Source organism: Ranitomeya variabilis, chromosome 2 (assembly GCF_051348905.1).
Source record: "Ranitomeya variabilis isolate aRanVar5 chromosome 2, aRanVar5.hap1, whole genome shotgun sequence".
Classification (NCBI taxonomy): Eukaryota; Metazoa; Chordata; class Amphibia; order Anura; family Dendrobatidae; genus Ranitomeya; species Ranitomeya variabilis.
Window position 1 is genome coordinate 299,887,831 of NC_135233.1, and position 24,457 is coordinate 299,912,287.

Consider the following 24,457-nt stretch of genomic DNA (forward strand, 5'->3'; position numbering starts at 1 on the left):
ACTTTTCAATGCAAAATTGACTGGAATTGAGATGGGACGCCATGTTGCGTTTGGAGAGCCCCTGATGTGCCTAAACACTGAAACCCCCTAAAAGTGACACCATTTTGGAAAGTAGACCCCCTAAGGAACTTATCTTGATGTGTGGTGAGCACTTTGACCCACCAAGTGCTTCACAGAAGTTTATAATGCAGAGCCGTAAAAATAAAAAATCATATTTTTTCACAAAAATGATCTTTTCGCCCCCAATTTTTTATTTTCCCAAGGGTAAGAGAAGAAATTGGACCCCCAAAAATGTTGTGCAATTTGTCCTGAGTACGATGATACCCCATATGTGGGTGTAAACCATTGTTTGGGCGCATGGCAGAGCTTGGAAGGGAAGGAGCGCCATTTGACTTTTCAATGCAAAATTGACTGGAATTGAGATGGGACGCCATGTTGCGTTTGGAGAGCCCCTGATGTGCCTAAACACTGAAACCCCCTACAAGTGACACCATTTTGGAAAGTAGACCCCCTAAGGAACTTATCTTGATGTGTGGTGAGCACTTTGACCCACCAAGTGCTTCACAGAAGTTTATAATGCAGAGCCGTAAAAATAAAAAATCATATTTTTTCACAAAAATGATCTTTTCGCCCCCAATTTTTTATTTTCCCAAGGGTAAGAGAAGAAATTGGACCCCAAAAAATGTTGTGCAATTTGTCCTGAGTACGATGATACCCCATATGTGGGTGTAAACCATTGTTTGGGCGCATGGCAGAGCTTGGAAGGGAAGGAGCGCCATTTGACTTTTCAATGCAAAATTGACTGGAATTGAGATGGGACGCCATGTTGCGTTTGGAGAGCCCCTGATGTGCCTAAACATTGAAACTCCCTACAAGTGACACCATTTTGGAAAGTAGACCCCCTAAGGATCTTATCTAGATGTGTTTTGAGAGCTTTGAACCCCCAAGTGTTTCACTACAGATTATAACGCAGAGCCGTGAAAATAATTTTTATTTTTTTTCTCAAAAATGATTTTTTTAGCACCCAGCTTTGTATTTTTACAAGGGTAACAGAATAAATTGGACCCCAAAATTTGTTTTCCAATTTGTCCTGAGTACGCTGATACCCCATATGTGGGGGGGAACCACTGTTTGGGCGCATGACAGAGCTCGGAAGGGAAGGAGCGCCATTTGGAATGCAGACTTAAATGGATTGGTCAGCAGCCGTCACGTTGCATTTGCAGAGCCCCTGATGTACCCAAACAGTACAAACCCCCCACAAGTGACCCCATATTGGAAACTAGACCTCCCAAGGAACTTATCTAGATGTGTTTTGAGAACTTTGAACCCCCAAGTGTTTCACTAAAGTTTATAGCGCAAAGCCGTGAAAATAAAAATTCTTTTTTTTTTTTCACAAAAATGATTTTTTAGCCCCCAGTTTTGTATTTTTACAAGGGTAACAGGATAAATTAGACCCCAAAAGTTGTTGTCCAATTTGTCCTGAGTACGCTGATACCCCATATGTGGGGGGGAACCACTGTTTGGGTGCATGACAGAGCTCGGAAGGGAAGGAGCGCCATTTGGAATGCAGCCTTAAATGGATTGGTCTGCAGGCGTCACGTTGCATTTGCAGAGCCCCTGATGTACCCAAACAGTACAAACCCCCCACAAGTGACCCCATATTGGAAACTAGACCTCCCAAGGAACTTATCTAGATGTGTTGTGAGAACTTTGAACCCCCAAGTGTTTCACTACAGTCTATAACGCAGAGCCGTGAAAATAAAACATCTTTTTTTCCCACAAAAATGATTTTTAGCCCCCCAAATTTTTATTTTCCTAAGGATAACAAGAGAACTTGGACCCCAGAAGTTGTTGTTCAATTTGTCCCGAGTACGCTGATAACACATATGTTGGGGTAAACCCCTTTTTGGGCGCACGGGAGAGCTCGGAAGGGAAGGAGCACTGTTTTACTTTTTCAACGCAGAATTGGCTGGAATTGAGATTGGACGCCATGTCGCGCTTGGAGAGCCCCTGATGTGCCTGGACAGTGGAAACTCCCCAATTCTACCTGAAACCCTAACCCAAACACACCCCTAACCCTAATCCCAACGGTAACCCTAACCACACCCCTAGCCCTGACACACCCATAATTCTAATCCCAACCCTAATCCAAACGTAAATGTAATCCAAACCCTAACCCTAACTTTACCTGCAACCCTAACCCTAACCCTACCCCTAACCCTAAACGTGACTGAAATACGTGTCACTAAAATACGTGGCACTGAAATACGTGGCACTGAAATACGTGGCACTGAAATACGTGGCACTGAAATACGTGGCACTGAAATACGTGGCACTGAAATACGTGATACGTGGCACTTAAATACGTGGCACTGAAACACGTGGCACTAAAATACGTGATACGTGGCACTGAAATACGTGGCACTGAAATACGTGGCACTGAAATACGTGGCACCTAAATACGTGGCACTTAAATACGTGGCACTGAAATACGTGGCACTGAAATACGTGGCACTGAAATACGTGGCACTGAAATACGTGGCACTGAAATACGTGGCACTTAAATACGTGGCACTGAAATATGTGATACGTGGCACTTAAATACGTGGCACTGAAACACGTGGCACTGAAATACGTGGCACTGAAATACGTGGCACTGAAATACGTGGTACTAAAATATGTGGCACTGAAATACGTGATACGTGGCACTGAAATACGTGGCACTGAAACACGTGGCACTGAAATACGTGATACGTGGCACTGAAATACGTGGCACTGAAATACGTGGCACTGAAATACGTGGCACTGAAATACGTGGCACTGAAATACGTGATTCGTGGCACTTAAATACGTGGCACTGAAACACGTGGCACTAAAATACGTGATACGTGGCACTGAAATACGTGGCACTGAAATACGTGGCACTGAAATACGTGGCACTGAAATACGTGGCACCTAAATACGTGGCACTTAAATACGTGGCACTGAAATACGTGGCACTGAAATACGTGGCACTGAAATACGTGGCACTGAAATACGTGGCACTTAAATACGTGGCACTGAAATATGTGATACGTGGCACTTAAATACGTGGCACTGAAACACGTGGCACTGAAATACGTGGCACTGAAATACGTGGCACTGAAATACGTGGTACTAAAATATGTGGCACTGAAATACGTGATACGTGGCACTGAAATACGTGGCACTGAAACACGTGGCACTGAAATACGTGATACGTGGCACTGAAATACGTGGCACTGAAATACGTGGCACTGAAATACGTGGCACTGAAATACGTGGCACTGAAATACGTGGCACTGAAATACGTGATACGTGGCACTTAAATACGTGGCACTGAAACACGTGGCACTAAAATACGTGATACGTGGCACTGAAATACGTGGCACTGAAATACGTGGCACTGAAATACGTGGCACTGAAATACGTGGCACCTAAATACGTGGCACTTAAATACGTGGCACTGAAATACGTGGCACTGAAATACGTGGCACTGAAATACGTGGCACTGAAATACGTGGCACTGAAATACGTGGCACTTAAATACGTGGCACTGAAATATGTGATACGTGGCACTTAAATACGTGGCACTGAAACACGTGGCACTGAAATACGTGGCACTGAAATACGTGGCACTGAAATACGTGGTACTAAAATATGTGGCACTGAAATACGTGATACGTGGCACTGAAATACGTGGCACTGAAACACGTGGCACTGAAATACGTGATACGTGGCACTGAAATACGTGGCACTGAAATACGTGGCACTGAAATACGTGGCACTGAAATACGTGGCACTATGACTGTCAGAAAATGTTCATTAAACGGTTAGGGATGAGTTTAGGGGTAGGGTTAGGGTTTGGATCCCTTTATCACCTTGATGGTGGTGGGTGGCTTTTCAGTGTGTTTTCTGTTTTTTTTCGATAAAAATGCATGCGTTTTTAACGCAAACAAACGCATGTGCTTAAAAACGCAAGAAAATACTGCAGGTTGTATTTCTGAAAATGAACGCATGCAGAAAAAAACCGCATGCGTTTGAAAACGCGACCAAACGCGTACAAAAAAACGCATGCGTTTTCAATGTCAAATATAGGGAAAAAACGCATGTGTTTTTTTGTGCAAAAAACGCTGCAGACAAAAACGCAAGTGTGAAACCAGCGACGCTTTTTATAGCAAAAAAGTTTTTGCGTCTCCACATTTTGAGACCTATAATTTTTCCACATTTTGCTCCACAGAGTCATGTGAGGTCTTGTTTTTTGCGGGACGAGTTGACGTTTTTATTGGTAACATTTTCGGACACGTGACCATTTTTGATCGCTTTTTATTCCGATTTTTGTGAGGCAGAATGACCAAAAACCTGCTATTCATGAATTTCTTTTGGGAGAGGCGTTTATACCGTTCCGCGTTTGGTAAAATTGATAAAGCAGTTTTATTCGTCGGGTCAGTACGATTACAGCGATATCTCATTTATATCATTTTTTTATGTTTTGGCGCTTTTATACGATAAAAACTAAAATATAGAAAAAATAATTATTTTGGTATCGCTTTATTCTCAGGACTATAACTTTTTTATTTTTTTGCTGATGATGCTGTATGGCGGCTTGTTTTTTGCGGGACAAGATGACGTTTTCAGCGGTACCATGGTTATTTATATCAGTCTTTTTGATCGTGTGTTATTCCACTTTTTGTTCGGCGGTATGGTAATAAAGCGTTGTTTTTTGCCTCGTTTTTTTTTTTTTTTTCTTACGGTGTTTACTGAAGGGGTTAACTAGTGGGGCAGTTTTATAGGTTGGGTCGTTACGGACGCGGCGATACTAAATATGTGTACTTTTATTGTTTTGTTTTTTTTATTTAGATAAAGAAATGTATTTATGGGAATAATATATTTTTTTTTATTATTATTTATTTAGGAATTTTTTTTTTTTTTTTTACACATGTGGAAAAATTTTTTTTTTACTTTTTTACTTTGTCCCAGGGGGGGACATCACAGATCATTGATCTGGCAGTGTGCACAGCACTCTGCCAGATCGACGATCTGCTGTGCAGGGCTGCAGGCTTTCCAAGTGTCTGCTCTGAGCAGACACTCGGTAAGCCACCTCCTTCCCTGCAGGACCCGGATGCCGCGGCCATCTTGGATCCGGGACCTGCAGCCAGGAAGGAGGTAGGAGACCCTCGCAGCAACGCGATCACATCGCGTTGCTCCGGGGGTCTCAGGGAAGCCCGCAGGGAGCCCCCTCCCTGCGCGATGCTTCCCTATACCGCCGGTACACTGCGATCATGTTTGATCGCGGTGTGCCGGGGGTTAATGTGCCGGGGGCGGTCCGTGACCGCTCCTGGCACATAGTGCCGGATGTCAGCTGCGATATGCAGCTGACACCCGGCCGCGATCGGCCGCGCTCCCCCCGTGAGCGCCGCTGATCGATGATGACGTACTATCCCGTCGGCGGTCATACGGGCCCACCCCACCTCGACGGGATAGTACGTCAAATGTCGGGAAGGGGTTAAACAAAGTTTGGAATTTTTTTTTCACCACTTAGATAAAAAAAAAAGAACCTAGACATGTTTGGTGTCTATGAACTAGTAATGCCCTGGAGAATCATAATGGCAGGTCAGTTTTAGCATTTAGTGAACATAGTAAAAAAGCAAAACAAAAGACAACTGTGGGATTGCACTTTTTTTGCAATTTCACCGCACTTGGAATTTATTTCCTGTTTTCCAGTACATGTTATGTTAAAACCAATGGTGCCGTTCAAAAGCAAAAAAACAAGCCCTTACATGGCCATATTGACGGAGACATAAAAAAGTTATGGCTCTGGGAAGAAGGGGAGCAACAAATGAAAACGCAAAAACGAAAATACCTCCTTCTACATATATACACAGATATACACTCACCGGCCACTTTATTAGGTACACCATGCTAGTAACGGGTTGGACCCCCTTTTGCCTTCAGAACTGCCTCAATTCTTCGTGGCATAGATTCAACAAGGTGCTGAAAGCATTCCTCAGAGATTTTGGTCCATATTGACATGATGGCATCACACAGTTGCCGCAGATTTGTCGGCTGCACATCCCAAAGATGCTCCATACAAGGCAGGATGGATCCATGCTTTCATGTTGTTTATGCCAAATTCTGACCCTACCATCCGAATGTCGCAGTAGAAATCGAGACTCATCAGACCAAGCAACGTTTTTCCAATCTTCTACTGTCCAATTTCGATGAGCTTGTACAAATTGTAGCCTCAGTTTCCTGTTCTTAGCTGAAAGGAGTGGTACCCGGTGTGGTCTTCTGCTGCTGTAGCCCATCTGCCTCAAAGTTCGACGCACTGTGCGTTCAGAGATGCTCTTAGGCCTACCTTGGTTGTAACGGGTGGCGATTTGAGTCACTGTTGCCTTTCTATCAGCTCGAACCAGTCTGCCCATTCTCCTCTGACCTCTGGCATCAACAAGGCATTTCCGCCCACAGAACTGCCGCTCACTGGATTTTTTTTCTTTTTCGGACCATTCTCTGTAAACCCTAGAGATGGTTGTGCGTGAAAATCCCAGTAGATCAGCAGTTTCTGAAATACTCAGACCAGCCCTTCTGGCACCAACAACCATGCCACGTTCAAAGGCACTCAAATCACCTTTCTTCCTCATACTGATGCTCGGTTTGAACTGCAGGAGATTGTCTTGACCATGTCTACATGCCTAAATGCACTGAGTTGCCGCCATGTGATTGGCTGATTAGAAATTAAGTGTTAACAAGAAGTTGGACAGGTGTACCTAATAAAGTGGCCGGTTAGTGTATATAGTTGTATATAATGATATACCGGTATATGCATATATATAGATGAAGATTTATATATGTGTGTATATGCTCTACTACAAACATTGGCATATAAAAGTTTGGGCGCCCCTGGTCAAAATTACTGTTATTGTGAACAGTTAAGTAAATTGAAGATGAAATGAGCTCTAAAAGGCCTAAAGTTAAAAATGACACATTGGTTTTATATTTTATGATAAAACATTTTTTTCATCTTTCACATTTTAGAAATTACAAAAAGGAAAATGGACCGATGCAAAAGTTTGGGCACCCTGCATGCTTAGTATCTAGTAGCACACCTTTTGAAAGTTTCACAGCTTGTAAACGCTTTTTGTAGCCAGCAAAGAGTCTTTAAATTCTTGTTTGAGAGATTTTCATTAATTCTTCCTTGGAGATTTCTTCCAGTTCTGTGAGATTCCTGGGTCATCTTACATGCACTGCTATTTTGAGGTCTAGCCACAGATTTTCAATGCTGTTTAGATCAGGGGACTGTGAGGACCAATGTAAAACCTTCAGCTTGCGCTTTTTGAGGTAGTCTGTTGTGGATTTTGATGTGTGTTTAAGATCATTATCTATTTGTAGAAGCCATCCTCTTTTCGACTTCAGATTTTTAACAGATGGTGTTATGTTTGCATCAAGAATTTGATGAAAATTCATTGAACCCATTCTTCCATCTACCCACAAAATGTTCCCAGTACCATTGGCTACAACACAACCCCAAAGCAAAGAATGATTTACCTGAAATTCTGTGCCTTTTTTTCTCCACACATAACTTTGATCATTGTGGTCAAAAAGTCCTATTTTAACCTCATGGGTCAACATGACTTGTTTCCAAAATGCATTGGGCTTATATAGATGTTCTTATACATACTTCTGACTCTGAATTTTATGGTGAGGACACAGCAGAGGTTTTCTTTAGATGACTCTTCCATGAAGGCCGTATTTGTGCAAGAACAATGTGCCACAGCTCCAGACTCTGCTAAATCTTTCTGAAGGGTCTGGCAATCCTGCGAGAAGCTGTAACTGAAATTTTGCTTGGTCTTTCAGACCTTATCTTGACCTCCACTGTTCCTACTAACTGCCATTACTTAATTACATTTCAAACTGAGGAAAGGGCAAGTTGTAAATGCTTTTCTACCTTCTTATAGCTTCTCCTGGTTTGTGGGCCTCAATCATTTTCAGAGTGTTAGGCAGCTGTTTAGAAGAACCCATAGCTGCTGTTTTTTGGCACCAGGTTAGAGGAGGCCAGGTTTTCATAAAGCTGGGAAATTTGCATCATATGGCATTTCCTAACGATGATAGTGGACAAGCCATAACCCTAACAGACTAATTAAGGTCTGAAACCTTGATCAAAGTTTTCTGAGCACAAAAATCTCCAAGGGTGCCCAAACTTTTGCATGGAACCATTTTTTCTTTTTTTGTTATTTTTAAAATGTAAATGATGAAAATGTATTTTATTAAAATACAAAAGAAATGTGTCATCTTTAACTGTAGCCCTTTTAGAGATTATTTCTTCTTCAACTTGCTTAACTGTTCACAATAACAGTAATTTTGACCAGAGGTCCCCAAACTTTTACATGCCACTGTAACATAAGTATAATGTAGTATATATTAATCACAAAAACAAGTACAAATTAGGTATCTGCATGCACCATTTGCCTTCAAAAAGGCATCAATTCTTCTAGGTACACTTGTACACAGTTTTCGAAGGAACTTGGCAGGGAGGTTGTTCCGAACATCTTGAAGACTAACCACATATCTGTACATCTAAGCATGTGCCAATTTTTCTGTTTCTTCATGTAATCCCACACAGACTAGATGATGTTGAGATCAGGGCTCTGTGTGGGCTAAATTATCACTTTCCCCAATCTCATTTCCAGGATCACTTGAATCATTCCTAAACCTGTGTTTCTTTGCTAATGAATAGATCATGTGGATAGAGATTCTGCAAAGTTTCTCAACCATTAAAATGAGTGATGAATATGCCTTTTTCCTTAGAGGCTCCATAATAGGTGAATGGACTGCCTCAATGGCAAGTACCCAACTTGGCCGACTTGAGCATTCTTGGGCTAAAGCCTCCTTTATACACAGAAGAATGTGTTAATAGCCTCGGGCGGTCCATGTGTTAATCTAGCTATGATACCGTATTACACAGGTATACAATTAAGCGTGCCACAATTTTTTTCCTTGGAACTTTGTAGAAATCCGACAAGAGAAGCTTTTGTATGCCTTTGATTCCATGCGCACATAGGTATTCATAGACTACTATAAGTGCCATGTTAAGGCAACGTACAACTCAGAGTTTGAATAAACTGTAATCATGTGCATGACCAAAACACAAATCCAAGCCATAGGAAAGATGATCCCACAAGTGTCATGGAAACAGACACTTTCCACATATATGCATGAAAATCTGTCTGTCTTGGTGAAAGATAACTTGCCTTGACAGGGCCCTGTTATGGTTGAACTGGTGGTTAGGAGCACTAGAAATGACCAGATGAGCAAACTAGTAATACAGGACGAGCTCTGGGAAGTGGGAGCTCTGCTGACCGCAACCCCTAATCCTATCAGAACAACTAGAAATAGCCGTGGAGCGTTCCTGACTCTGCCTAGATGCCTCTTCACAGCCTAAGAGCTAACTACCCCTAAAGATAGAAAATACAGCCTACCTTGCCTCAGAGAAATTCCCCAAAGAAATAGGCAGCCCCCCACATATATTGACTGTGAGTTACGATGGAAGTCACAAACACAGGAATGAAATAGGTTTCAGCAAACGAGGCCAGACTTAACTAAATAGACTGAAGATAGAAAAGGTATCTTTGCGGTCAGCATAAAAAACTAACAAAAAACCACGCAGAGTGTGCAAAAGAGAGCACCGCACCGACTCACGGCGCGGTGGTGCCACTCTGCATCCCAGAGCTTCCAGCTAACAAGACAAAATGATAATAGCAAGTGTCATGGTTCTCAATGGCAAGAGAACGTAATTAAGCATACAAAAGGACTAGCTCTTGGAAGATGGGAACTCGAGCTGACCATGAGCTAAACCTACCGCACAACTAACAGTGGCCGGGTAGCGTGCCTACGTTTTATCCCTAGACGTCCAGCGCCAGCCGGAGAACTGACTGACCCTAGCAGAGGAAAATACAGACCTGGCTTACCTCTAGAGAAATTTTCCCCAAAAGGCAGACAGTAGCCCCCACATATATTGGCGGTGATTTTAGAGGAAATTGACATACGAAGTATGAAGATAGGTTTAGCAAATTGAGGTCCGCTTACTAGATAGTAGGAAGACAGAAAAGGAAACTTCACGGTCAGCTGAAAACCCTTTCAAAATACCATCCTGAAATTACTTTAAGACTCTAATATCAACTCATGACACCAGAGTGGCAATTTCAGCTCACAAGAGCTTCCAGCCTCAGAAATAATCAATCACAGAGAACTGGAACAAAAATGCAAAGCAAACTAGGACAACAAGTCCAACTTAGCTGATAGTTGTCTAGGAGCAGGAACATGCAACAGAAAGGCTTCTGGTAACATTGTTGGCCGGCATAGAAATGACTGAGGAGCAAGGCTAAATAGAAAACTCCCACATCCAGATGGAAAACAGGTGAACAGAGGAGATGAAGCACACAAGTGCAGTACCACCAGAAACCACCGGGGGAGCCCAGAAACCAAAATCACAACAGTACCCCCCCCTCAAGGAGGGGGCACCGAACCCTCACCAGAACCACCAGGGCGAGCAGGATGAGCCCTATGAAAGGCACGGACCAAATCGGAGGCATGAACATCAGAGGCTGTCACCCAAGAGTTATCCTCCTGACCGTAGCCCTTCCACTTGACCAGATACTGAAGTCTCCGTCTGGAAACACGGGAGTCCAAGATCTTCTCGACAACGTACTCCAACTCACCCTCAACCAACACCGGAGCAGGAGGCTCCACGGAAGGCACAACCGGTACCTCATACCTGCGCAACAATGACCGATGGAAGACATTATGAATAGAAAAAGATGCAGGGAGGTCCAAACGAAAGGACACAGGGTTAAGAATCTCCAATATCTTGTACGGGCCGATGAACCGAGGCTTAAACTTAGGAGAAGAAACCTTCATAGGGACAAAACGAGGAGATAACCACACCAAGTCCCCAACACAAAGACGAGGACCAACACGACGACGGCGGTTGGCAAAATGCTGAGTCTTCTCCTGGGACAACTTCAAATTGTCCACCACATGCCCCCAAATCTGATGCAACCTCTCCACCACAGCATCCACTCCAGGACAATCCGAAGACTCCACCTGACCGGAAGAGAAACGAGGATGAAACCCCGAATTACAGAAGAAAGGAGAAACCAAGGTGGCAGAACTAGCCCGATTATTGAGGGCAAACTCCGCCAAGGGCAAAAAGGCAACCCAATCATCCTGATCCGCAGACACAAAACACCTCAAATAAGTCTCCAAGGTCTGATTAGTTCGCTCGGTCTGGCCATTAGTCTGAGGATGGAAAGCAGACGAAAAAGACAAATCAATGCCCATCCTAGCACAGAACGCTCGCCAAAATCTAGACACGAATTGGGTTCCCCTGTCAGAAACGATATTCTCCGGAATACCATGCAAGCGCACCACATTTTGAAAAAACAGAGGAACCAGCTCGGATGAGGAAGGCAATTTGGGCAAGGGAACCAAATGGACCATCTTAGAGAAACGGTCACACACCACCCAGATGACAGACATCTTCTGAGAAACAGGGAGATCAGAAATAAAATCCATGGAGATGTGAGTCCAAGGCCTCTTCGGAATAGGCAAGGATAACAACAATCCACTAGCCCGAGAACAACAAGGCTTGGCCCGAGCACAAACATCACAAGACTGCACAAAACCTCGCACATCTCGCGACAGGGAAGGCCACCAGAAGGACCTAGCCACCAAATCCCTGGTACCAAAGATTCCAGGATGACCTGCTAACGCAGAAGAATGGACCTCCAAGATGACTCTATTGGTCCAATCATCAGGAACAAACATTCTACCAGGCGGGCAACGATCAGGTCTATTCGCCTGAAACTCCTGCAAGACCCGTCGCAAGTCTGGGGAAACAGCAGATAATATCACTCCATCCTTAAGGATACCTGTAGGTTCAGAATTACCAGGGGAATCAGGCTCAAAACTCCTAGAAAGGGCATCCGCCTTCACATTTTTAGAACCTGGTAGGTAAGAAACCACAAAATTAAACCGAGAGAAAAATAACGACCAGCGCGCCTGTCTAGGATTCAGGCGCCTGGCAGACTCAAGATAAATCAAATTCTTGTGGTCGGTCAATACCACCACCTGATGTCTAGCCCCCTCAAGCCAATGACGCCACTCCTCAAAAGCCCACTTCATAGCCAAGAGCTCCCGATTACCAATATCATAATTTCGCTCAGCGGGCGAAAATTTACGAGAAAAGAACGCACAAGGTCTCATCACGGAGCAGTTGGAACTTTTCTGCGACAAAACCGCCCCAGCTCCGATTTCTGAAGCGTTAACCTCAACCTGAAAAGGAAGAGTAACATCAGGCTGACGCAATACAGGGGCGGAAGAAAAGCGGCGCTTAAGCTCCCGAAAGGCCTCCACAGCAGCAGGGGACCAATCAGCAACATCAGCACCCTTCTTAGTCAAATCAGTCAACGGTTTAGCAACATCAGAAAAACCAGTTATAAATCGACGATAAAAATTAGCAAAGCCCAAAAACTTCTGAAGACTCTTAAGAGAAGAGGGTTGCGTCCAATCACAAATAGCCTGAACCTTGACAGGGTCCATCTCAATGGAAGAGGGGGAAAAAATGTACCCCAAAAATGAAATCTTTTGAACCCCAAAAACGCACTTAGAACCCTTTACACACAAGGAATTAGAGCGCAAAACCTGAAAAACCCTCCTGACCTGTTGGACATGAGAGTCCCAGTCATCCGAAAAAATCAAAATATCATCAAGATACACAATCAAAAATTTATCCAAATAATCACGGAAAATGTCATGCATAAAGGACTGAAAGACTGAAGGGGCATTTGAAAGACCAAAAGGCATTACTAAGTACTCAAAATGGCCCTCAGGCGTATTAAATGCGGTTTTCCACTCATCCCCCTGCTTAATTCGCACCAAATTATACGCCCCACGAAGATCAATCTTAGAGAACCACTTGGCCCCCTTTATTCGAGCAAACAAATCAGTAAGCAGTGGCAAAGGATACTGATATTTAACCGTGATTTTATTCAAAAGCCGATAATCAATACACGGCCTCAAAGAGCCATCTTTTTTAGCTACAAAGAAAAAACCGGCTCCTAAGGGAGATGACGAAGGACGAATATGTCCCTTTTCCAAGGACTCCTTAATATATTCCCGCATAGCAGCATGTTCAGGCACAGATAGATTAAATAAACGACCCTTTGGAAACTTACTGCCCGGAATCAGATCTATAGTACAATCGCAATCTCTGTGCGGAGGTAGTGAACCAAGTTTAGGCTCCTCAAAAACGTCACGATAATCAGATAAAAATTCCGGAATCTCAGAGGGAATAGATGACGAAATGGAAACCAAAGGTACGTCCCCATGAGTCCCCTGACATCCCCAGCTTAACACAGACATTGCTTTCCAGTCGAGGACTGGGTTATGAGATTGCAGCCATGGCAATCCAAGCACCAACACATCATGTAGATTATACAACACAAGGAAGCGAATAATCTCCTGGTGATCCGGATTAATACGCATAGTTACTTGTGTCCAGTATTGTGGTTTGTTACTAGCCAATGGCGTGGAGTCAATACCCTTCAGAGGTATAGGAACTTCCAGAGGCTCTAAATCAAACCCACAGCGTTTGGCAAAGGACCAATCCATAAGACTCAAAGCGGCGCCAGAGTCGACATAGGCGTCCGCGGTAATAGACGATAAAGAGCAAATCAGGGTCACAGATAGAATAAACTTAGACTGTAAAGTGCCAATTGAAACAGACTTATCAACCTTCTTAGTACGTTTAGAGCATGCTGATATAACATGAGTTGAATCACCACAATAGAAGCATAACCCATTTTTTCGCCTAAGATTCTGTCGTTCGCTTCTGGACAGAATTCTATCACATTGCATAATCTCTGGCGTCTTCTCAGTAGACACCGCCAAATGGTGCACAGGTTTGCGCTCCCGCAAACGCCGATCAATCTGAATAGCCATTGTCATGGACTCATTCAGACCTGTAGGCACAGGGAACCCCACCATAACATCTTTAATGGCATCAGAGAGACCCTCTCTGAATTTCGCCGCCAGGGCGCACTCATTCCACTGAGTAAGCACAGACCACTTACGAAATTTTTGGCAGTATATTTCAGCCTCATCTTGCCCTTGAGACAGGGCCATTAAGGCTTTTTCAGCCTGAATTTCTAAATGAGGTTCCTCATAAAGCAACCCCAAAGCCAGGAAAAACGCATCCACATTGATCAACGCAGGATCCCCTGGTGCCAAAGCAAATGCCCAATCCTGAGGGTCGCCCCGAAGCAAGGAAATTACAATCCTGACCTGCTGTGCAGGATGTCCAGCGGAGCGAGATCTCAGAGACAAAAATAATTTACAATTATGTTTGAAATTCTGGAAGCGAGATCTATCCCCAGAGAAAAATTCAGGTAAAGGAATTCTAGGTTCAGATGTAGGAGCATGAATAACGAAATCCTGTATGCTTTGAACCTTCATAGCGAGATTATTCAAACCTGTAGCTAAACTCTGAGGATCCATATTAATCAGGTGAAATCAGAACCATTCAAGGATTAGAAGGAGAGAGAGACGAAGGCTGCAGTAAGCAGAGATGCTAGTGAATCAACTAATGAGCAAACTCATGAAAAAAAAAAAAAAAAAAATCTCTGCAGACTTCTTTTCTCTCCTTTCTTCTGCCAATTATTTTAACTCTTGGCCGGCCAAACTGTCATGGTTCTCAATGGCAAGAGAACGTAATTAAGCATACAAAAGGACTAGCTCTTGGAAGATGGGAACTCGAGCTGACCATGAGCTAAACCTACCGCACAACTAACAGTGGCCGGGTAGCGTGCCTACGTTTTATCCCTAGACGCGCAGCGCCAGCCGGAGAACTGACTGACCCTAGCAGAGGAAAATACAGACCTGGCTTACCTCTAGAGAAATTTTCCCCAAAAGGCAGACAGTAGCCCCCACATATATTGGCGGTGATTTTAGAGGAAATTGACATACGAAGTATGAAGATAGGTTTAGCAAATTGAGGTCCGCTTACTAGATAGTAGGAAGACAGAAAAGGAAACTTCACGGTCAGCTGAAAACCCTTTCAAAATACCATCCTGAAATTACTTTAAGACTCTAATATCAACTCATGACACCAGAGTGGCAATTTCAGCTCACAAGAGCTTCCAGCCTCAGAAATAATCAATCACAGAGAACTGGAACAAAAATGCAAAACAAACTAGGACAACAAGTCCAACTTAGCTGATAGTTGTCTAGGAGCAGGAACATGCAACAGAAAGGCTTCTGGTAACATTGTTGGCCGGCATAGAAATGACTGAGGAGCAAGGCTAAATAGAAAACTCCCACATCCAGATGGAAAACAGGTGAACAGAGGAGATGAAGCACACAAGTGCAGTACCACCAGAAACCACCGGGGGAGCCCAGAAACCAAAATCACAACAAGCAAGCTGGACAAAAACACAATGGTAACAAATAAGCTAGCAGGGATTTAGCTTTTGCTGAAGTAGACAGGTCATCTGAAAGATCCAAGAAAACTGAACCAGTACTAGGACATTGACAGCTGGCATCAGGTAACGATCTGACTGGAGTTAAATAGAGCAGCCAGCCAAGGCCTAAACGAGATCAGCTGGAGAAGGAACCTCAGAACCAGCAGCTCCACTCACAGCCACCAGAGGGAGTCCATGGACAGAACTCGCCGAAGTACCATTCATAACCACAGGAGGGAGCTCGAGAACAGAATTCACAACAGTACCCTGCCCTTGAGGAGGGGTCACCGAACCCTCACCAGAGCCTCCAGGCCGATCCGGACGAGCCAAATGAAAGGCACGAACAAGATCGGCAGCATGAACATCAGAGGCAACCACCCAGGAATTATCCTCCTGACCATAACCTTTCCACTTGACTAGGTACTGAAGTTTCCGTCTCGAAACACGAGAATCCCAAATCTTCTCCACCACATACTCCAACTCCCCCTCAACCAACACCGGGGCAGGAGTATCAACGGAGGGAACTATAGGAGCCACATATCTCCGCAATAACGACCTATGGAACACATTATGGATGGCGAAAGAAGCTGGAAGGTCCAAACGAAATGACACAGGATTAAGAATTTCAGAAATCTTATAAGGACCAATGAAACAAGGCTTAAACTTAGGAGACGAAACCTTCATAGGAACATAACGAGACGACAACCAAACCAAATCCCCAACACGAAGTCAGGGACCAACACAGCGACGGCGGTTAGCGAAACGTTGAGCCTTCTCCTGGGACAACGTCAAATTGTCCACCACGTGAGTCCAAATTTGCTGCAACCTGTCCACCACAGAATCCACACCAGGACAGTCTGAGGGCTCAACCTGCCCTGAAGAAAAACGAGGGTGGAAACCAGAATTACAGAAAAAAGGCGAAACCAAAGTGGCCGAGCTGGCCCGATTATTAAGGGCGAACTCAGCCAAAGGCAAGAAGGACACCCAATCATCCTGATCAGCAGAAACAAAGCATCTCAGATATGTTTCCAAAGTCTGATTGGTTCGTTCGGTTTGGCCATTTGTCTGAGGATGGAAAGCTGAAGAAAAAGACAAATCAATGCCCATCTTAGCACAAAAGGACCGCCAAAATCTTGAAACAAACTGGGAACCTCTGTCCGACACGACGTTCTCCGGAATGCCATGCAAACGAACCACATGCTGGAAAAACAATGGAACCAAATCAGAGGAGGAAGGCAATTTAGGCAAAGGTACCAAATGGACCATCTTAGAGAAGCGATCACAAACCACCCAGATAACTGACATCCTCTGAGAGACAGGGAGATCTGAAATAAAATCCATGGAAATATGCGTCCAGGACCTCTTCGGGACCGGCAAGGGCAAAAGCAACCCACTGGCACGAGAACAGCAGGGCTTAGCCCGAGCACAAATCCCACAGGACTGCACAAAAGAACGCACATCTCATGACAAGGAAGGCCACCAAAAGGATCTAGCCACCAAATCTCTGGTACCAAAGATTCCAGGATGACCAGCCAACACCGAACAATGAACCTCAGAGATAACTCTACTAGTCCATCTATCAGGGACAAACAGCTTCTCCGCTGGACAACGGTCAGGTCTATCAGCCTGAAACTCCTGCAGCACCCGCCGCAAATCAGGGGAGATGGCAGACAAAATTACCCCCTCTTTGAGAATACCAGCCGGCTCAGGAACTCCCGGAGAATCAGGCACAAAACTTCTTGAAAGGGCATAAGCCTTCACATTCTTAGAACCCGGAAGGTACGAAACCACAAAATTGAAGCGGGAGAAAAACAGCGACCATTGAGCCTGTCTAGGATTCAACCGCTTGGCAGACTTGAGATAAGTCAGATTCTTGTGATCCGTCAAGACCACCACGCGATGCTTGGCTCCTTCAAGCCAATGTCGCCACTCCTCAAATGCCCACTTCATAGCCAACAACTCTCGATTGCCCACATCATAATTGCGCTCAGCAGGTGAAAACTTTCTAGAAAAGAAAGCACATGGTTTCATCACAGAGCCATCAGAACCTCTTTGAGACAAAACAGCCCCTGCTCCAATCTCAGAAGCATCCACCTCGACCTGAAACGGGAGCGAAACATCTGGCTGACACAACACAGGGGCAGAAGAAAAACGACGCTTCAGCTCCTGAAAAGCCTCAACGGCCGCAGAGGACCAATTGACCACATCTGCACCTTTCTTGGTTAAATCAGTCAATGGTTTAACAACACTAGAAAAATTAGCGATGAAGCGACGGTAAAAATTAGCAAAGCCCAGGAATTTCTGAAGGCTCTTCACAGAAGTAGGCTGAGTCCAATCATAAATGGCCTGAAATTTAACAGGGTCCATCTCGATAGTAGAAGGGGAAAAAATGAAGCCCAAAAATGAAACCTTCTGAACTCCAAAGAGACATTTAGACCCCTTCACAAACAAGGAATTAGCACGAAGGACCTGGAACACCATTCTGACCTGCTTCACATGAGACTCCCAATCGTCCGAAAAGACCAAAATATCATCCAAATATACAATCATGAATCTATCCAGGTACTTTCGGAAGATGTCATGCATAAAGGACTGAAACACAGATGGAGCATTAGAAAGCCCGAATGGCATCACCAAGTACTCAAAATGGCCCTCGGGCGTATTAAATGCTGTTTTCCATTCGTCGCCCCGTTTAATACGCACAAGATTATACGCCCCTCGAAGATCTATCTTGGTGAACCAGCTAGCCCCCTTAATCCGAGCAAACAAATCAGACAGTAGCGGCAAAGGGTACTGAAATTTGACGGTGATTTTATTGAGAAGGCGGTAATCTATACAAGGTCTCAGAGAACCTTCCTTCTTGGCCACAAAAAAGAACCCTGCTCCCAACGGTGACGACGACGGGTGAATATGCCCTTTCTCCAAGGACTCCTTTATATAACTCCGCATTGCAGCGTGTTCTGGCACAGATAAATTGAACAGTCGGCCCTTCGGAAACTTACTACCAGGAATCAAATTAATAGCACAATCGCAATCCCTATGAGGAGGTAGGGCACTGGATTTGGGCTCATCAAATACATCCCGGTAATCTGACAAGAACTCAGGGACTTCAGAAGGATGGGAAGACGAAATAGACAACAATGGGACATCCCCATCTACCCCTTGACAACCCCAACTGGATACAGACATAGATTTCCAATCCAATACTGAATTATGGACCTGTAGCCATGGCAAACCCAAAACGACCACATCATGCAGATTATGCAACACCAAAAAGCGAATATCCTCCTGATCTGCAGGAGCCATGCACATGGTCAATTGAGTCCAGTACTGAGGCTTATTCTTGGCCAAAGGTGTAGCATCAATTCCTCTCAATGGAATAGGATACTGTAAGGGCTCCAAGAAAAAACCACAGCGCCTGGCAAACTCCAAGTCCATCAAATTCAGAGCAGCGCCTGAATCCACAAATGCCATAACAGAATAGGACGACAAAGAGCAAATCAGAGTAACAGACAAAAGAAATTTTGGCTGTACCGTACCAATGGTGGTAGACCTGGCGCACCGTTTAGTGCGCTTAGGACAATCAGAGATAGCATGAGTGGAGTCACCACAGTAGAAACACAGCCCATTCTGACGTCTGTACTCTTGCCGTTCAGCTCTGGTCAAGGTCCTGTCACACTGCATAGGCTCAGGCCTCCGCTCAGAAAACACCGCCAAATGGTGCACATTTTTGCGCTCACGTAAGCGTCGATCGATCTGAATGGCCAAGGACATAGACTCATTCAGACCAGCAGGCGTGGGGAATCCCAACATAACATCCTTAAGGGCTTCAGAAAGACCCTTTCTGAAAATTGCCGCCAGGGCACATTCATTCCACTGAGTAAGCACCGACCACTTTCTAAACTTCTGACAATATACCTCCGCTTCATCCTGACCCTGACACAAAGCCAGCAAAATTTTCTCTGCCTGATCCACTGAATCTGGTTCATCATAAAGCAATCCAAGCGCCAGAAAAAACGCATCTACATTACGCAATGCAGGATCTCCTGGCGCAAGGGAAAATGCCCAGTCTTGAGGGTCGCCACGCAGCAAAGAAATAATGATTTTTACTTGCTGAATGGGGTCACCAGAGAAGCGGGGTTTCAAAGCAAAAAACAGTCTACAATTATTTTTGAAATTCAGGAACTTAGATCTATCCCCAGAAAACAAATCAGGAATTGGAATTCTGGGTTCTAACATCGGGTTCTGAACTACATAATCTTGAATGTCTTGTACCCTTACAGTGAGTTGATCCACACAAGAGGACAGACCTTGAATGTCCATATCTACACCTGTGTCCTGAACCACCCAGAGATTTAGGGGAAAAGAGAAACAAAACACGCTGCAGAGGAAAAAAAAAAATGGTCTCAGAACTTCTCTTATCCCTCTATTGAGATGCATTAACACTTTTCTGGCCAGCTGTACTGTTATGGTTGAACTGGTGGTTAGGAGCACTAGAAATGACCAGATGAGCAAACTAGTAATACAGGATGAGCTCTGGGAAGTAGGAGCTCTGCTGACCGCAACCCCTAATCCTATCACAACAACTAGAAATAGCCGTGGAGCGTTCCTGACTCTGCCTAGACGCCTCTTCACAGCCTAAAAGCTAACTACCCCTAAAGATAGAAAATACAGCCTACCTTGCCTCAGAGAAATTCCCCAAAGAAATAGGCAGCCCCCCACATATATTGACTGTGAGTTAAGATGGAAGTCACAAACACAGGAATGAAATAGGTTTCAGCAAACGAGGCCAGACTTAACTAAATAGACTGAAGATAGAAAAGGTATCTTTGCGGTCAGCATAAAAAACAAAAAAACACGCAGAGTGTGCAAAAGAGAGCACCGCACCGACTCACGGCGCGGTGGTGCCACTCTGCATCCCAGAGCTTCCAGCTAACAAGACAAAATGATAATAGCAAGCTGGACAAAAACACAATGGTAACAAATAAGCTAGCAGGGACTTAGCTTTTGCTGAAGTAGACAGGTCATCTGAAAGATCCAAGAAAACTGAACCAGTACTAGGACATTGACAGCTGGCATCAGGTAACGATCTGACTGGAGTTAAATAGAGCAGCCAGCCAAGGCCTAAACGAGATCAGCTGGAGAAGGAACCTCAGAACCAGCAGCTCCACTCAGCCACCAGAGGGAGTCCATGGACAGAACTCGCCGAAGTACCATTCATAACCACAGGAGGGAGCTCGAGAATAGAATTCACAACAGGGCCCATGTTAGCCTGCAGCTGTGTGCAAACTCCTTCTCACTCAAGGTGTGCAGTAAGAAGAAAAGAGGGTTCAGGAGCCACTTTTTGACATCAGTAAGGGCCCCAGCAGTGGCTCAGGCAGACATTTATTTCCTATTTTGTTTATAGATGTAATAATGATGATTATTGGACAATGCACCCTTACAGTCTCATTACCAGTGTACATTTCAATCTAGTTGCAAGCAAAATGATTCAATTTCCATTACAAGTTAGGTTCAGTAGCAAAATATACAAATTTTCTGCAAATTGTTCAATAACTTCCAGTTTACTAATATTGTTAGATTGTCATGAAAGTCGTGTAAAAAGTTAAAGGGGTTGTCCGGCTTTAGGGAACAAGTCTGCAGTGACTTCATGCGATTATTTACTCACCTCCCGTGCAGATTTTTCCATTTGCAAACCAGCAATAAGAGTCTGACTTTGGAGAGACACCATTTGGGAAGTGAATCGGCCTTCCCATGTATCTGACCATATCTGTTTCCATATCAACAACATATGTACGGTACAGTTCACAGGTCTTTACATCTGTGTCCAGAATAACGTAGTCTGTAAATCCATGGCCATCCAGATCTGTCCTTATCCACTGGTTAAACCCATAAAATTGCATGTTCTTTGAATGCTTGACTAAGCTCGACCCAGAGACCCAGTTGTGGTACCTCTTGCTGTTATTCATTGCTTGTGCAGTAAAATAGATTGCATTGTATATAGTGCCAAATAATGGAGACACCTAAATAAGGAAACAGGACAAGAAATATCATTTGCTCGGCCAAAGTTTTTTTTCTCCAAAATCCATTAAAAGAAATAAAAATTAAAGGAGTTTTCTGATGAGACACAGTGAGCATGGCAGCATTATCATATCTCTGGCCAAAAGCTTTTCTGCTGGAGTCTGTATCTATACGAGGACTGGCTGCTTTTAAAAACAGGAGTGTGTTACAACTAGGGGTGTAACGATCGTGGTTGCAGTGGGTATGACCACAAACAAGCCCATATGAGAGAGGTGTCCGCTGCCACCAATTTCACCTGGATGTGCGTCCTTGGCCGCGCATTTTGCCGAAATGTGTTGTAGAGCAGAGACCCACTGGATCCATGCACTGCAATGAATGCTGCAGACCATATTTTGTACCAGAGCCAACAGGACGGTAGTTACTCCACTGGTTACAACGCTGTGGTTCTGCATCATAGAGAGACAATGGTGATTGCATATTATCATGGGGTATCAAACATTGAGACCTCCACTGACCCCGAGAATAAAGAAGTTGCAGAATGTACAGCTTTGCTCCCCTATATATATACAGCAGCAACATGGCCAACGTTTGTGCAGGGAGCTGCTTTACGTCCCATTTAATTGGGGCTGGCAGTGTTCATCTGCACATCTGTGCGGCTTGGCGCAAGAAAAACACAAAAGGGGACACAGTGCTAAATTAGAGCTACTACCAAAATATTCAGCATCAGAAAGGGAACCGGAGGTTGGGCTCCCACCAAACATAAAATAATGGCATACCCTAGTGATATGCCACCGCTTCAGAATCTCAGGCTAAACATTCATTAAATTAATAATAGCTCTTATGTATGGTCACAACCCGTTAGGTTTGTTGTACCTACCTCTGTGGGATTTGCTTTGGAAATAACCTCACCGCTATCGACAGCTTCTTGGAAGGCTTGATAGAAGTTTTTCTGCTCTGACTCCACCGTGATTGTGAGCACGGCGTCGTAAGCAGCTCTGAGCTTGGAGCTTAGTCTCAGTATTTCATATGGTATCTTATGGTAAGGTAAACTGTAGTATAAAGTGTCATAAGGTATGAAAACATAGGAGCCATCTGTCATTTTCATGTCATGTGCAATCTCCAGCAGTTGTCTTTGTGGTTGTCCTCCAATGAGTACAGAATGCATGCACATGATGATCACTGCAATATAGAAACAAGTCGCCTACATATTATACCTTGTATTATAGTATTACCTATCTGAATTACAGCTAACAACAGTAACCTGCTCTATCTTACTTCTAGCAATGCAGAAAGCTTCTATATGCATGTATGAGGGCATCAAGTTACGTAGAAAACTTCATTCTTACACCAGTAAATTCTAGTTCCATGCATCTGCTATTCTTTCTGCAAAATATTACTTTCTGACATCGATTCTGAGCGTTACCCTAATGCATTTCATACTGAGCCCATCTTGTATTAGATTTCTAGAATGGCCCCATTTGTCTTATTTCCTCGCGTATTTACAACTTAAGACTAGGATCACCCGAGCGTATAGAAAAAAATTGCTCCACTTTTCATCCCTTTTTAGTCAGCAGTTATTAATCTTTTACAGTTTTCTATATTACACAATTGTAATGTATCCATAATAATCAGATGCTATTCGGTGGCATCTGATTTTCTTTCTCATACCTATCCGATTTCAGAGTGAAATCACACTATGCTGCGATTTTTTTTCTCACCCGAAATACACGTGAGAAAAAAAATAAGCAGATCTGCATGGCCTCATTGAATATCATTGGTCGGCGCGCAATCCCTTTTTTTTATTGTGTTGCACTTGTCCGATTTATACGCTCGTGTGAGCGAGCCCTAAAGGTCCAATTCATCATTAAAATCATTAAAAAAGCTACCAGGGGACTCATGAATTTTGCACAAAATAAAAATGCTCTTTATCTTTGCTTTTTTCTTTATTTGTGCTTTTTTAGAGCACAAAGTTGTGCAAGCTGTTAAAATAACGCAAAGAGCACTAACATTTGCAAAAAAAATCTGTGGCATATAAAAAAAACTTTTTAAAAAGTCATATACTGTATAATTAATCTAGTTTACAAAAACCATGCCCACAATGCTGATTGCTGAACAGAGAAAAAAATAGACAAACAGATAGAAAAGTCGCCCAACAGCAATTTTCAGACAATTTGCACAACCTAAAACATCTGTGCAACTTGCCTGCGACTTACTGTTCTGCAAACATTTTTGAATTTTGATTTCACTGGGAAAAATGGCCAAATCACAGATAAGTCGCTTGCAAGTCAAAGTCGCATGTGACTTGAAGACTATGGCAAGTGTGTCTCGTGTGACTTGTGATCAGCGACAGAAAAATCCATCACGTTTGGAAACATCTATGTCGCAGTTGCAGGAGGTCGCAATGAAAACACCAAATGAAATAATTATATATGATGTTGCTAAGCGTTACTGTGATTTCATTGTCACATAACTTATGTTATTATGTAGACCTAATAATAATAATTTTATTTCTATAGCGCCGACATATTCCGCAGCACTTTACATTTTATAGGGGACTTGTACATACAATAGACATTACAGCATAACAATAAGCACATAGATCAACACAGATACCAAGAGGAATGAGGGCCCTGCTCGCAAGCTTACAAACTATGAGGAAAAGGGGAGTCACAAAAGGTGGATGGTAACTAGTGATAAGGGAGTATACTCGTTGCTCGGGTGGTCTCCGAGTATTTGTAAGTGCTCGGAGATTTAGTTTTTGTCCACGCAGCTGCATGATTTACGGCTGCTAGACAGCCTGAGTACATGCGAGGGTTGCCTGGTTGCTAGGGAATCCACACATGTACTCAGGCTGTCTAGCAGCCGTAAATCATGCAGCTGTGGCAACGAAAACTAAAATCTCC

The 24,457-nt window shown here is 43.8% G+C and overlaps 1 protein-coding gene across 1 annotated transcript in view; it reads right to left on the minus strand.

Annotated features, from left to right (window-relative positions):
- Positions 1 to 24,457, minus strand: part of GUCY2F (guanylate cyclase 2F, retinal) — a 182,750-nt gene that overhangs the window by 134,079 nt on the left and 24,214 nt on the right. Inside the window, exons 3-4 of the mRNA XM_077285143.1 lie at positions 22,432 to 22,733; positions 21,202 to 21,556 (exon numbers count right to left, since the gene is read on the minus strand). Coding sequence (XP_077141258.1) covers positions 21,202 to 21,556; positions 22,432 to 22,733 — 657 coding nt within the window. The remainder of the gene's footprint in view (positions 1 to 21,201; positions 21,557 to 22,431; positions 22,734 to 24,457) is intronic.